Source organism: Vipera berus, assembly GCF_964194415.1.
Source record: "Vipera berus genome assembly, chromosome: W".
Classification (NCBI taxonomy): domain Eukaryota; kingdom Metazoa; phylum Chordata; class Lepidosauria; order Squamata; family Viperidae; genus Vipera; species Vipera berus.
The window spans coordinates 69726837-69738496 of NC_138210.1; the positions used below are offsets into that span (position 1 = coordinate 69726837).

At 40.1% G+C, this 11660-nt stretch overlaps 1 protein-coding gene and 1 gene segment (V, D, J or C); one reads left to right on the plus strand and one right to left on the minus strand.

Annotated features, from left to right (window-relative positions):
• The first annotated feature begins 7286 nt into the window (after positions 1-7286).
• Positions 7287-8287, plus strand: LOC308676437 (igW heavy chain V region W26-like). The segment is given in 2 exons: positions 7287-7335; positions 7893-8287.
• Positions 8288-9479: 1192 nt separating this feature from the next.
• Positions 9480-10412, minus strand: LOC308676438 (olfactory receptor 6X1-like; the record flags this gene model as incomplete). Its single annotated transcript, XM_081342252.1, has 1 exon — positions 9480-10412. The coding sequence occupies one exon, from the start codon at positions 10410-10412 to the stop codon at positions 9480-9482; it is 933 nt and encodes a 310-aa protein (XP_081198378.1).
• Between the last annotated feature and the right edge of the window lie 1248 nt (positions 10413-11660).

The following is an 11660-nucleotide window of genomic DNA, read 5'->3' on the forward strand; positions in this document are numbered from 1 at the left end:
GAATACGATGGTCATAGCAAACACTCTTTTCCAACAACCCAAGAGACGGCTCTACACATGGACATCACCAGACGGTCAACACAGAAATCAGATTGACTATATGCTCTGCAGCCAAAGATGGAGAAGCTCTATACAGTCAGTAAAAACAAGACCAGGAGCTGACTGTGGCTCAGACCATGAGCTTCTCCTTGCAAAGTTTAGGCTTAAACTGAAGAAAGTAGGGAAAAGCACTAGGCCACTCAGGTATGAATTAAATCATATCCCTGTCGAATATACAGTAGAGGTGACAAATAGATTTAAGGAATTAGATCTGATAGACAGAGTGCCTGAAGAACTATGGACAGAGGTTCGCGACATTGTACAACAGGTAGCAACCAAAACCATCCCAAAGAAAAAGAAATGCAAGAAAGCAAAATGGCTGTCTGAGGAAGCTTTGCAAATAGCTAAGGAAAGGAGGGAAGCGAAAGGCAAGGGAGAAAAACATAGATATGCCCAATTGAATGCAGAATTCCAGAGAATAGCTAGAAGAGATAAGAATGCCTTCTTAAATGAACAGTGCAAAGAAATAGAAGAAAACAATAGAATAGGGAGGACCAGAGATCTTTTCAAGAAAATTGGAGAGATGAAGGGAACGTTTAATGCAAAAATGGGCATGATAAAGGACCAAAATGGCAGGGACCTAACAGAGGCAAAAGAGATTAAGAAGAGGTGGCAAAATTACACAGAAGAACTATACAAGAATGAGCTTAATGTCCCTGATAATCACAATGAGGTGGTCACTGACCTCGAGCCAGACATCCTAGAATGTGAAGTGAAGTGGGCCTTAGAAAAGCTGAGCAACAACAAAGCTAGTGGAGGTGACAGTATTCCAGCTGAGCTATTCAAAATCTTAAAAGACAGTGCAGTAAAAGTGCTACACTCAATTTGCCAGCAAATTTGGAAAACTCAACAGTGGCCACAGGATTGGAAAAGATCAGTTTACATTCCAATTCCAAAGAAAGGCAGTGCCAAAGAATGTTCAAACTATCGCACCATTGCACTCATTTCTCATGCTAGTAAAGTCATGCTTAAAATCCTACAAGCTAGACTTCAGCAGTATGTGGATCGAGAACTACCAGAAGTACAGGCAGGATTTCGAAGAGGCAGAGGAACTAGAGATCAAAGTGCCAACATACGCTGGATCATGGAGAAAGCTAGGGAGTTCCAGAAAAACATCTACTTCTGCTTCATTGACTATGCTAAAGCCTTTGATTGTGTGGATCATAACAAACTGTGGCAAGTTCTTAAAGAGATGGGAGTACCAGACCATCTTATTTGTCTCTTGAGAAACCTATATGCGGGCCAAGAAGCAACAGTGAGAACTGGACACGGAACCACTGATTGGTTCAAAATTGGGAAAGGAGTCCGGCAAGGCTGTATACTGTCGCCCTGCCTATTTAACTTATATGCAGAGCACATCATGAGAAAGGCAGGGCTAGATGAATCAAAAGTTGGAATTAAGATTGCCGGAAGAAATATCAACAACCTAAGATACGCAGATGATACCACTCTAATGGCAGAAAGTGAAGAAGAACTAAAGAGCCTCTTGTTGCGGGTGAAGAAGGAGAGTGCAAAACTTGGGTTGAAACTTAACATTAAGAAAACCAAGATCATGGCATCTGGCCCTCTCAATTCCTGGCAAATAGATGGGGAAGAAATGGAGGTAGTGACAGATTTTATTTTCCTGGGCTCCAAGATCACTGCAGATGGGGACTGTAGCCAAGAAATTAAAAGACGCTTGCTCCTGGGGAGGAAAGCCATGACAAATCTAGACAGCACACTAAAAAGCAGAGACATCACCCTGTCAACAAAAGTGCGTATAGTCAAGGCTATGGTCTTCCCAGTTGCAATGTATGGCAGTGAAAGTTGGAACATAAGAAAGGCTGAGCGCCAAAGAATTGAGGCCTTTGAACTATGGTGCTGGAGAAGACTCCTGCGAGTCCCTTGGACTGCAAGGCGATCAAACCGGTCAGTCCTAGAGGAGATCAATCCTGACTGCTCTTTAGATGGCCAGATCCTGAAGCTAAAACTCAAATACTTTGGCCACCTAATGAGAAGGAAGGACTCACTGGAGAAAAGCCTAATGCTGGGAAAGATCGAGGGCAATAGAAGAAGGGGACGACAGAGAATGAGGTGGCTGGATGGAGTCACTGAAGCAGTAGGCGTGAGCTTAAATGGACTCCAGAAGATGGTAGAGGACAGAAAGGCCTGGAGGAATGTTGTCCATAGGGTCGCGATGGGTCGGACACGACTTCGCAGCTAACAACAACAACAACAGTGCAGAAAGAAAAGGAAGGCAGAGTTGGAGGAGCCATTGAGTTCACCCAGTCCAACCATTGTCTTAGTGCAGGAATCCAAATTTTATATATAGACTTTTCCCCAATATTTCATGGGAATCTTTCCTCCTCTGACTGAAATCCAGAGCACTCTGGAATGGGAAAGAACAAGCCATCTTCTGAATGGCATTCTTCTTCAAAGATGAAACATATCCTGGCCTTCTAGATTTTCCTCTATAGGACTTCATTACTTATCTCCTCATGGTCCTTCTCTGAATCTATTCTCTGATTGTTTGAATAGACTTTATAAAGTTTGCACCACAAAACTACAGCACATGCTTGAGGAAATAAACTCTAACCGAAACCTGTGGTTTGAAATAAGCAGGGTGGTTTCAAATCTTATGTATCAGAAAGAAAATGTTCTTCAGACAGTACTGCACAACTGAAACTTTCTTTGTGGCATCTCTCTAGTGAAACCATCTGGTGAATACGTAACAGAAGTCTATTTGGAGAATGTAGTTGGTCCGACGCAAGGAAGAGACGCCAGCCAGAGTATGTGTTCAGCTCTTTATTGTGTGGGGGGGTGCGTACTGGAGAACAAGGGCTCCCTGGCCTCCTTATATACCTAGCTAGGCAGGTGGCCAGCCAATGGGGTTGGCCCTAGGTTTCCCGCCAAAACTGTCCAGGCCCCGCCCCCTGGTGGCTGTTGCTATGCAGATGCCTGCACCAGGATACATAACAGAGAACTAGAGCCATAAGATCAACTTCTTCTGAGATCAGCTTCCAAATGTTGGAAGACTTTAAAAAGGCATTAAAAAAAATCCAACCACTCCATTTCACAGGATAAGTAATGAAACTTGATGGTGACCATTAGTGGCTTATCTTCATAGTATTACCAAAGTGATATAAATCCTTCCCACCCCCTTTTTTTTGGAATGTGAGTAGTTGAATGTCCCTAGATTGCTGAAGGGAAATAACATACATCAGTAGGTCTTAAAATTCACCAAATGAAATGATTGTGAGTCCAAACGTGGAAACCAGAATGAATTTAATTGAACAAATGAAAATATTCAGACCTATAAATTGAGAGATAGATAAAGCCATGATCATATCCAATGTCCAGGTATAAATCTATAGTTGACCAATGGCCAGCTTAATAGCAGTCTATTAATGCTTCTTTTACTAGAGCTTCTGGGAAGTTGAAAGCTATGATACAGATTTATTTTGGGTGCCAATTCTGCCCTTGCTTGGATTAGAAGGTCTTGCTAATACTCACTTCCTGAATAGCTTTAAATTTCCCAGAAACCCTAGTTGGATTACTTCAATCAGTGGTGGACAGACTCGAACACTGGGCGCTATCTAACAAAATGAAATTCAATGGTGAAAAAAGTAAGGTTCTACATTTAGGCAGAAAAAATCAAATGCACAGGTATAGTATAGGTGGTACCTTGCTCAATAGTAGTAACTGTGAGAGGGATCTCAGAGTCCTAGTAGACAATCACTTCAATATGAGCCAGCTGTGTGCTGTAGCTGCAAAAAAAAAGCCAACACAGTGCTAGGCTGCATTAACAGAGGGGTAGAATCAAGATCAAGTGTAGTACTAATACCACTTTACAATGCCTTGGTAAGGCCACACCTGGAATACTGCATCCAGTTTTGGTCACCATGATGTAAAAAAGATGTTGAGACTCTAGAAAGGGTAAGAGAAGAGCAACAAAGATGATTGGGGGACTGGAGGCTAAAACATATAGGGAACGGTTGCTGGAATTGGGTATGTGTAGTTTAACAAAGAGAAGGGTGAGAGGTGACATTATAGCAGTGTTCCAATATCTCAGGGGCTGCCACAAAGAAGAGGGAGTCAAGCTATTCTCCAAAGCACCTGAAAGCAGGACAAGAAGCAACAGATGGAAACTAGTCAAGGAGAGAAGCAACCTAGAACTAAGGAGAAACTTCCTGACAGTTAGAACAATTAACCAGTGGAACAACCTGCCTCCAGAAGAGGTGAATGCTCCAACACTGGAAGTTTTTAAGAAGAGACTGGACAGCCATTTGCCTGAAATGGTATAGGGTTTCCTGTATGAGCAGGGGGTTGGACTAGATAACCTCCAAGGTCCCTTCCAACATGATGATGATGATGATGATGATGATGATGATGATGATGATGATGATGATGATGTGAGCAACTCTGTGTGGATGCCACTTCCAGAAATCCATTCTGGGCCTGGGCAACAAAAAAATAGCTACCAGTTCTGCCAAAGTGGTGCAAACAGGCTGAATCCCACCACTGACTTCAATGTACCCTACATTGGATTGTCCTTGAAGATCATGCAGAAGTTAAAACTGATTCAGAATGTGATGGTCTGCATAGTGTTGGGTGTTTGTAACTTTGGCTTTTTTTACACTTCTATACCAAGCTACATTGGGCCCTGGGTTTCTTCTAGTGGACTTCAAAGTGCTGGTAATCTATGTGGCACATAGTTAGATTATTTATGGGACTCCCTGTGGATATTTTCCCATCCTAACAGATCACATAAAGTAGGCACTTCTCTTAAATGTTGCCATCTTGCGAAACCTAGGATATAACAAATAATATTTTGCACTGAAGAACACTTGTGTCAAGTGAAACTACTTTTCCTTAAAACACTTTTGTTGCATGTGCAGTTATTCCATTCACTGCTGTTCTTCTGGTTTTAATGGCTTTAGAGATTAAAGGGGCTTAAATACAGATCTATGCTCAATTGCACTATAGTTGTATTTTGGTAAATATAATTGAAGTTCCTCCTCCTCCTCCTCCTCCTCCTCCTCCTCCTCCTCCTCCTCCTCCTCCTCCTCCTCCTCCTCCTCGTCCTTGTCCTCATCCTCATCCTCCTCTCAGAAGGATAGGAGAGGTTGAGGGATAGATCGACAAGAACAATAAAATGAGAAGTTTTTCTCTTCTACCATAGTAATGTTAAAAGAGATTATGTTTTTTTCCCTGGTAAAGCCGTTCTGACCAGAACCAACTAGAAATAAGCAGGAACCAAGAAAAAAAAAGGAATTTTCTGAAACGCAAATTGTTTTGTTCATCCTGGAGTATGTGAGAAGATGCAAATGATCAATGATTTCATCATTGTAAATAGGTCACCCTTACAACTTGAACCCCAGGCAAATAGTGATCTGTTTCTCATCCTTACCTCTGGTGCTTTGGTGAATAACCAGAGGGAAGGATGAGAAACAATGGATGGAAACTAATCAAAGAGAGAGGCAACCAAGAATTAAGGATAAACTTCCTGACAGTGAAGACAATTAGCCAGTGGAATAGCTTGCCTCCAGAAATCATGGGTGCTCCATTACTGGAGATTTTAAAGAAGAGGCTTTGATGGCGAACCTTTTAGAGACCAAGTGCCCAAACTGCAACCCAAAACCTACTTATGTATCATCGGGTGCTGGGTGGGCATGGCCCATTGGGTGGGTGTGGCCCATTGGGTAGGCATGGCCCATTGGGTGGGCATGGCTGCAGTGGTAACGGCAAACTGGGTAGGACTAAAAAGTTCAATCAATCAATCCCAACTTTGTGAGATCTTTTTTTTTCCCATTGAGAAGTTGAAATTGATTGATTGATTGAACCTTTTTTTTTTTGCATACGGCGGCAGAGGCCTAAAGCGAAAAGGTTTTACAAAATCCAGCTGAAGACCTAGGACTGGGACAATGGTGCGCATGCCCACAGAGAGGGCTCTGCGTGCCACCTGTGACATGTGTGCCATAGGTTTGCCACCACAGGAAGACACTCACTTGTCTGTGATGGTATAGGTCATGGGTCCCCAACCTCCAGTCCATGGACCAGTACCAGGCCGCAGCATGCCAGCAACCAGTCTGCACAAACAAGGAAAGACCTATCCACAGGATGCAGGCAGCACACAATACCATGCCCCCTCAGGTTTGAGGAAAAACCTCTCCTTGCATAACCGGTCCCTGATGCCCAAAAGGTTGGGGACCTCAGGTATAGGTTCTCCTGCTTAAGTGTGGAGCTGGACTAGAACACCTCCAAGGTCCTATTCTATTCTATTCTATTCTATTCTATTCTATTCTATTCTATTCTATTCTATTCTATTCTATTCTATTCTATTCCATTCCATTCCATTCCATTCCATTCCATTCCATTCCATTCCATTCCATTCCATTCCATTCCATTCTATTCTATTCTATTCTATTCTATTCTATTCTATTCTATTCTATTCTATTCTATTCTATTCTATTCTATTCTATTCTATTCTATTCTATTGATGGACTGGTTTCCTTACATTTACCCCTTTCTGCTATGTTTGCCTGGTGAGTAACAGCTACAGGTATTGGGTAAATGAAACTCAAACTGATATGATGTGGAAGATCCCTAATTGTGAAGAAGGAGAATCACAACAATCAAACCAATTGTGTTTTCAGTTGTAAACGTCTTTGCTTGGATTTCACCATTTTAATTCTGAACTATCATAAAAGAATCTATACATCTTCTGAATTCAGATTCCATACTTCTCAATTGAAACCTATATTTATCACTGTAATGGCTACAGTCTTCCTGATTCAGTGACAAAAGTCACAGAAGCCTGTGTAGAAATGCGGGGAGACATCTTTTTTCCAATATTCCAAAATCTTTTCCAATGTACAGTAGCCTATTAAAAAAATGGATCAGCATATGAAATTAACATATCCCATGGGGGGCATGGAATATAACGAGTAATGGGAGAAATTATAGCTATTTTTGCCATAAAAAATCAACATTAGAAAGATCTTTTTTTCCTGTACTAATATGAGGAAAGAAAACCTATATAAGTAGAGAGACAGTTATAGAATTCAAATGAGAGGGGGAAGAATATTTCTGAAATACAAACTAATTTACATGTCATGGATTATATAAGAGTTAGCTGCCAAACTTTCCAATTGTTCAAATAGCTGACCTCAAGTCCCTAAATTCAAAGGAAAAGTACACTTGAAATTATGAAATACATCAATTATATTAGCCTTGCCATTTTGCTCTTCCTGGCTGGTGAGTAACCATGTTTCATTTTTGTCTGTTTAACATATTTACGAATAAATATCACAATTACTTTGTAATGAAATAAAAAAAATGGAACTAAAACTGAAAATACAAGAAAGGTTTTATCTCATTTCTAGTGTGTAGTTCTTTAAAATGAAAAAAATAAATCATTTTTCCCCTCCCCAAATCTAAGGCTTCCTTTTCCTGTTTCTTCTTTTTCAATGACTTAAATATCTTTCCCCACAAAGATCCACTGGTACACAAATTTAACATGGAAAATTATTATTAATACTGTTGTTCAGCCTTGGTAATTTCTACCTGTGTAGACTTCAACTTCCAGAATTTTCAGCAATAGCCATACCCACTGATGACATCTGGGACTTGAAATCCACACATCTGTTAAGGTTTGGAAATAGTTGTCCATTAGATTTTTCATATTGTATTCAATCTTAGAGTCATGTGCACAGAACATACGCACAGAATATGAATTCAGGAAAAAAATGTTGGTGGGTTATCTTTTTACATTTGTAATCTTTTAATGCCCTTATGTTGTTCTTTTTTAACAGGTGTTTCTGCCACTGTTACTTTGAGCCAGCCTCCTGAAGCATTTGCACTTCCAGGGAGATCCATAACTCTGACTTGTAAAGTATCAGGATACAATATCAGTCACCACCATTTGAACTGGGTTCGTCAGTCTAATGGCAAAGAGCTTGTCTTCATCACAGCCTTCAGGACTGGATTTACCACATACACTGCCAATGAATTTAAGGGCCGTGTTACCCCTTCCACCCAAGGTTCAACAGCACAGCTAAGGATAGATGCTCTAAAAGTAGATGATACTGCAATCTACTACTGTGCAAGACACACAGTGACTGAATTTAGGAGTGTTGATGCCCAATATCTTGTAGAAGACCCAACGTGTCTTCTTGATGGGTTTCCCTCTCCTCTTTACATGGTTTAGTTTCACTTCCTCATTTGAAGAGAGTTGGAGTCAGCCAAATGCTCTCTAAATTTCTTTCTTTGCACATCTGGCTACAAAAAGAAGCGGATATTTTTTTGCCACACACTTGCTTCATCAGCCATGCTGAGTTGAAAACACAGTGGTTGGCTTCCTTATATCCTACCAGCACAAAAATTGTTTTGGAGCTTCCACAATACAGATAGGAAATAAGGTGGAAACTCCTTTGAGTCCATTCTTGTCACTGGCCAAAAGGCCAAAGGTTGATTCCTCTTGGATTTGATCATGTGATCTCCCAATGAGTTCCATTGCCTTCTGTAAGTTGCAATTGGATGAATATTAATGGTAGCAATAGAAGAGAATCTTTGTAGCTTAGGGTTGAACTGCAGAGTCGTTTGTACTATCTGAGTTTGGTTATCTTATAGACATTTCATTATCTAACAAGGTAAGATCTTTAGGGACAGGAATTTGGAGATCTAAGGATTGTTGATTAGTTGTGGAATGCACAGTTGCCAGTTCTACATTCTAAAAAAGAGAAAAGAATAACACCTCTTTCCCCAATTGTAGCTCTAGGATGAAGACCTTCAATGCATAAAATGTAGGAGATACCTTAGGCAGGTACACATAAAACAAAACAAAACATGAACACATTTTTTTTAATCTGTATCTGCTTTTTGTGTGTATCTGTTTTCAGGCAGATACACATAAAAAACCATGAACAAGCATGCATCTATGAAGCAACTCATTATCACAAGCAGGATATTTGTGTTGGCTATAACACAGTCTCATGGACCATTCATAAAGGTAAAGGTAAAGGTTCCCCCGCACATGCGTGCTAGTTGTTTCCAACTCTAGGGGCCGGTGCTCATCTCTGTTTCAAAGCCAAAGAGCCAGCGCTTCTCCGAGGATGTCTCCGTGGTCATGTGGCCGGCATGATTAGACGGCAAAGGTGCATGGAATGCATTCATACATCCATATAAATTGACACCAAATAGATGAGAGATCTTTGGTGTTCTCTGAGCTTGCTTATTTCTTGCAAACATTTCATTACCCAAACTAGGCAACACCATCAGTGCTAGTCCAAACAGATGACACGCTACTGATCTATATAACAGCACTCAGAGGACAAAAGAATGGAGTTCTACTTAGGACAAGGAGTTGAGGGAATGCAAAACATGTACAGAGCCTTGCACTATTAGGAATTCTTCTTTATTTTTGCTATTGCTTTCCACAGAGCTGTTTTGAAATCACTGTTCCGGATTGTGTAGATGAAAGGGTTTAACACGGGTATGAAACTCGTGTGGAAAAGAGACAATATTTTGTTAAGTTGGACATCCCCATGAGTTGAAGGCCTCAAGTACATAAACATAAGTACCATATAAAAAATGCTTACAACAGTGAGATGGGAGGCACAGGTGAAAAAGGCTTTGGAGCGCCCAGAGGCAGAAGGGATTTGAATTATAGTGAGTATAATGCGTGCATATGAAATCAGGGAAAATCCAAAGGAGCCCCACATGATAGTGGCACCATATATGAGTCCCACAAATTCAATTACAGTTGTGTCAGCACAAGCCAACTGCAAAACTGGACCAACATCACAAAAGTAATGATCAATCGTATTGCGCCCACAGTAGGGGTATGTCCACACTACCACTGACTGAGGAAATATGAGTCCAAACCCACCAATCCATGCCAGCAAAGACAGATTGAGACAGAGTCCAGTAGTCATAATGGTTTGATAATGCAAAGGTTTGCAGATGGCCACATAGCGGTCAAAAGACATGATCGTGAGGGTGATGAACTCCACAGCTCCCATTGTGAAAACCAGGAATCCTTGGACCATGCAGCAGGCAAAGCAGATGGTGTTTTTGCCAGAAAAGCTATTGACCAACATCTTTGGTATCTCTGATGTTGTGGAAGAAATCTCAGCCATGGAGAAGTTGAGTAGGAAGAAATACATTGGAGTATGGAGCTTAGGTTCCATGGAAACCACTATGATGATTAAGGCATGTCCCATAAGTGACAGAAGGTACATCGAAAGCAGGAGAGTATAAAATCCCAGGTCCCCTTCATGTAATTCAGAAAATCCAAGAAGAACAAATTCGGTAATAAATGTAGCGTTTGACATCTTGTACTTCCTTAAAACAATGACAGTAATTTACAGAAACATGATTCCTTGATGGTCAAAGTAGCTATGAATAATGAGGGATTGAAACAAACATTACATTACACAGATTTGAATGGAATGGTTGAACTTAATTACTTTGCATAACATTCCATACTAGTTCTGAATTGTTTAAAGGTCCCCTCCCTGTTCCAACTCATACAGGTTTCATTAATTGGCTGATGTTTGGTAATGTCCATCACTCTGAGACAGCAGGTACCCACTGAATTTGACAACTAGAGAGAAGTGGGCTGAACTTGAGAACTAGAGAGAAGAAAAGAAAGAAAAACCACCTGGCTCATGTTTTAATAAGGACCTATTAACCACTCAGTTTTTCTCTAAATTGTATGTATGGATATGATTTCCTCTAAATTGTATGGATAATCATACACAAAATCTTATAAGATATTGCTAAGGAATAATTAGAGGAACCCACTGGCAGGTTTCATAAGAACTAAATTAATGTCTCCTCCATCCATATTAAACACATTCACATACCAGATTAGTATTTGGATGTGTCTCTATTTGAGTATGTAGTTTAAGTTGAACATTATTCAGTTTGATGTTTAAAGGCTTATAAAAGAGATCTTTAAAAAAGTTAAGGACAGGCAAAATTTAGCAGTACACAAGAGCACTTTGAAGGAAGGGTTATAGAAAGAAGACAACTATCCAACAAAACCTTTTTTAGGAAGAGACTGGACAGCCACTTTCCTCAAAAGGCAGGGCTTTTTTTCTCATAGAACACCCAGAACGGAGTTCCGGCACCTTTTTTGGATGGAACCTTGTAGGGTAGGCAAGGTATGACGTGTGTGAGTTCCGGCACCTTTTTTTCTTTTACAAAAAAAGCATTCTATTCTATTCTATTCTATTCTATTCTATTCTATTCTATTCTATTCTATTCTATTCTGTTCTGTTCTGTTCTGTTCTGTTCTGTTCTGTTCTGTTCTGTTCTGTTCTGTTCCATATGCTTCAGATATAAAAATGGTCTTGGATTTGTCTCTTATAATCTCCAGTAGGATTGCTAAAATGGTCTACTCAAACTCATGATGATGATGATGATGATGATGATGATGATGATGATGATTATGATAATAATAATAATAATAACAACAACAACAACAACAACAACAACAACAACAACAACAACAACAACAACAACAACAATAATAATAATAATAATAATAATAATAATAATAATAATAATAATAATAA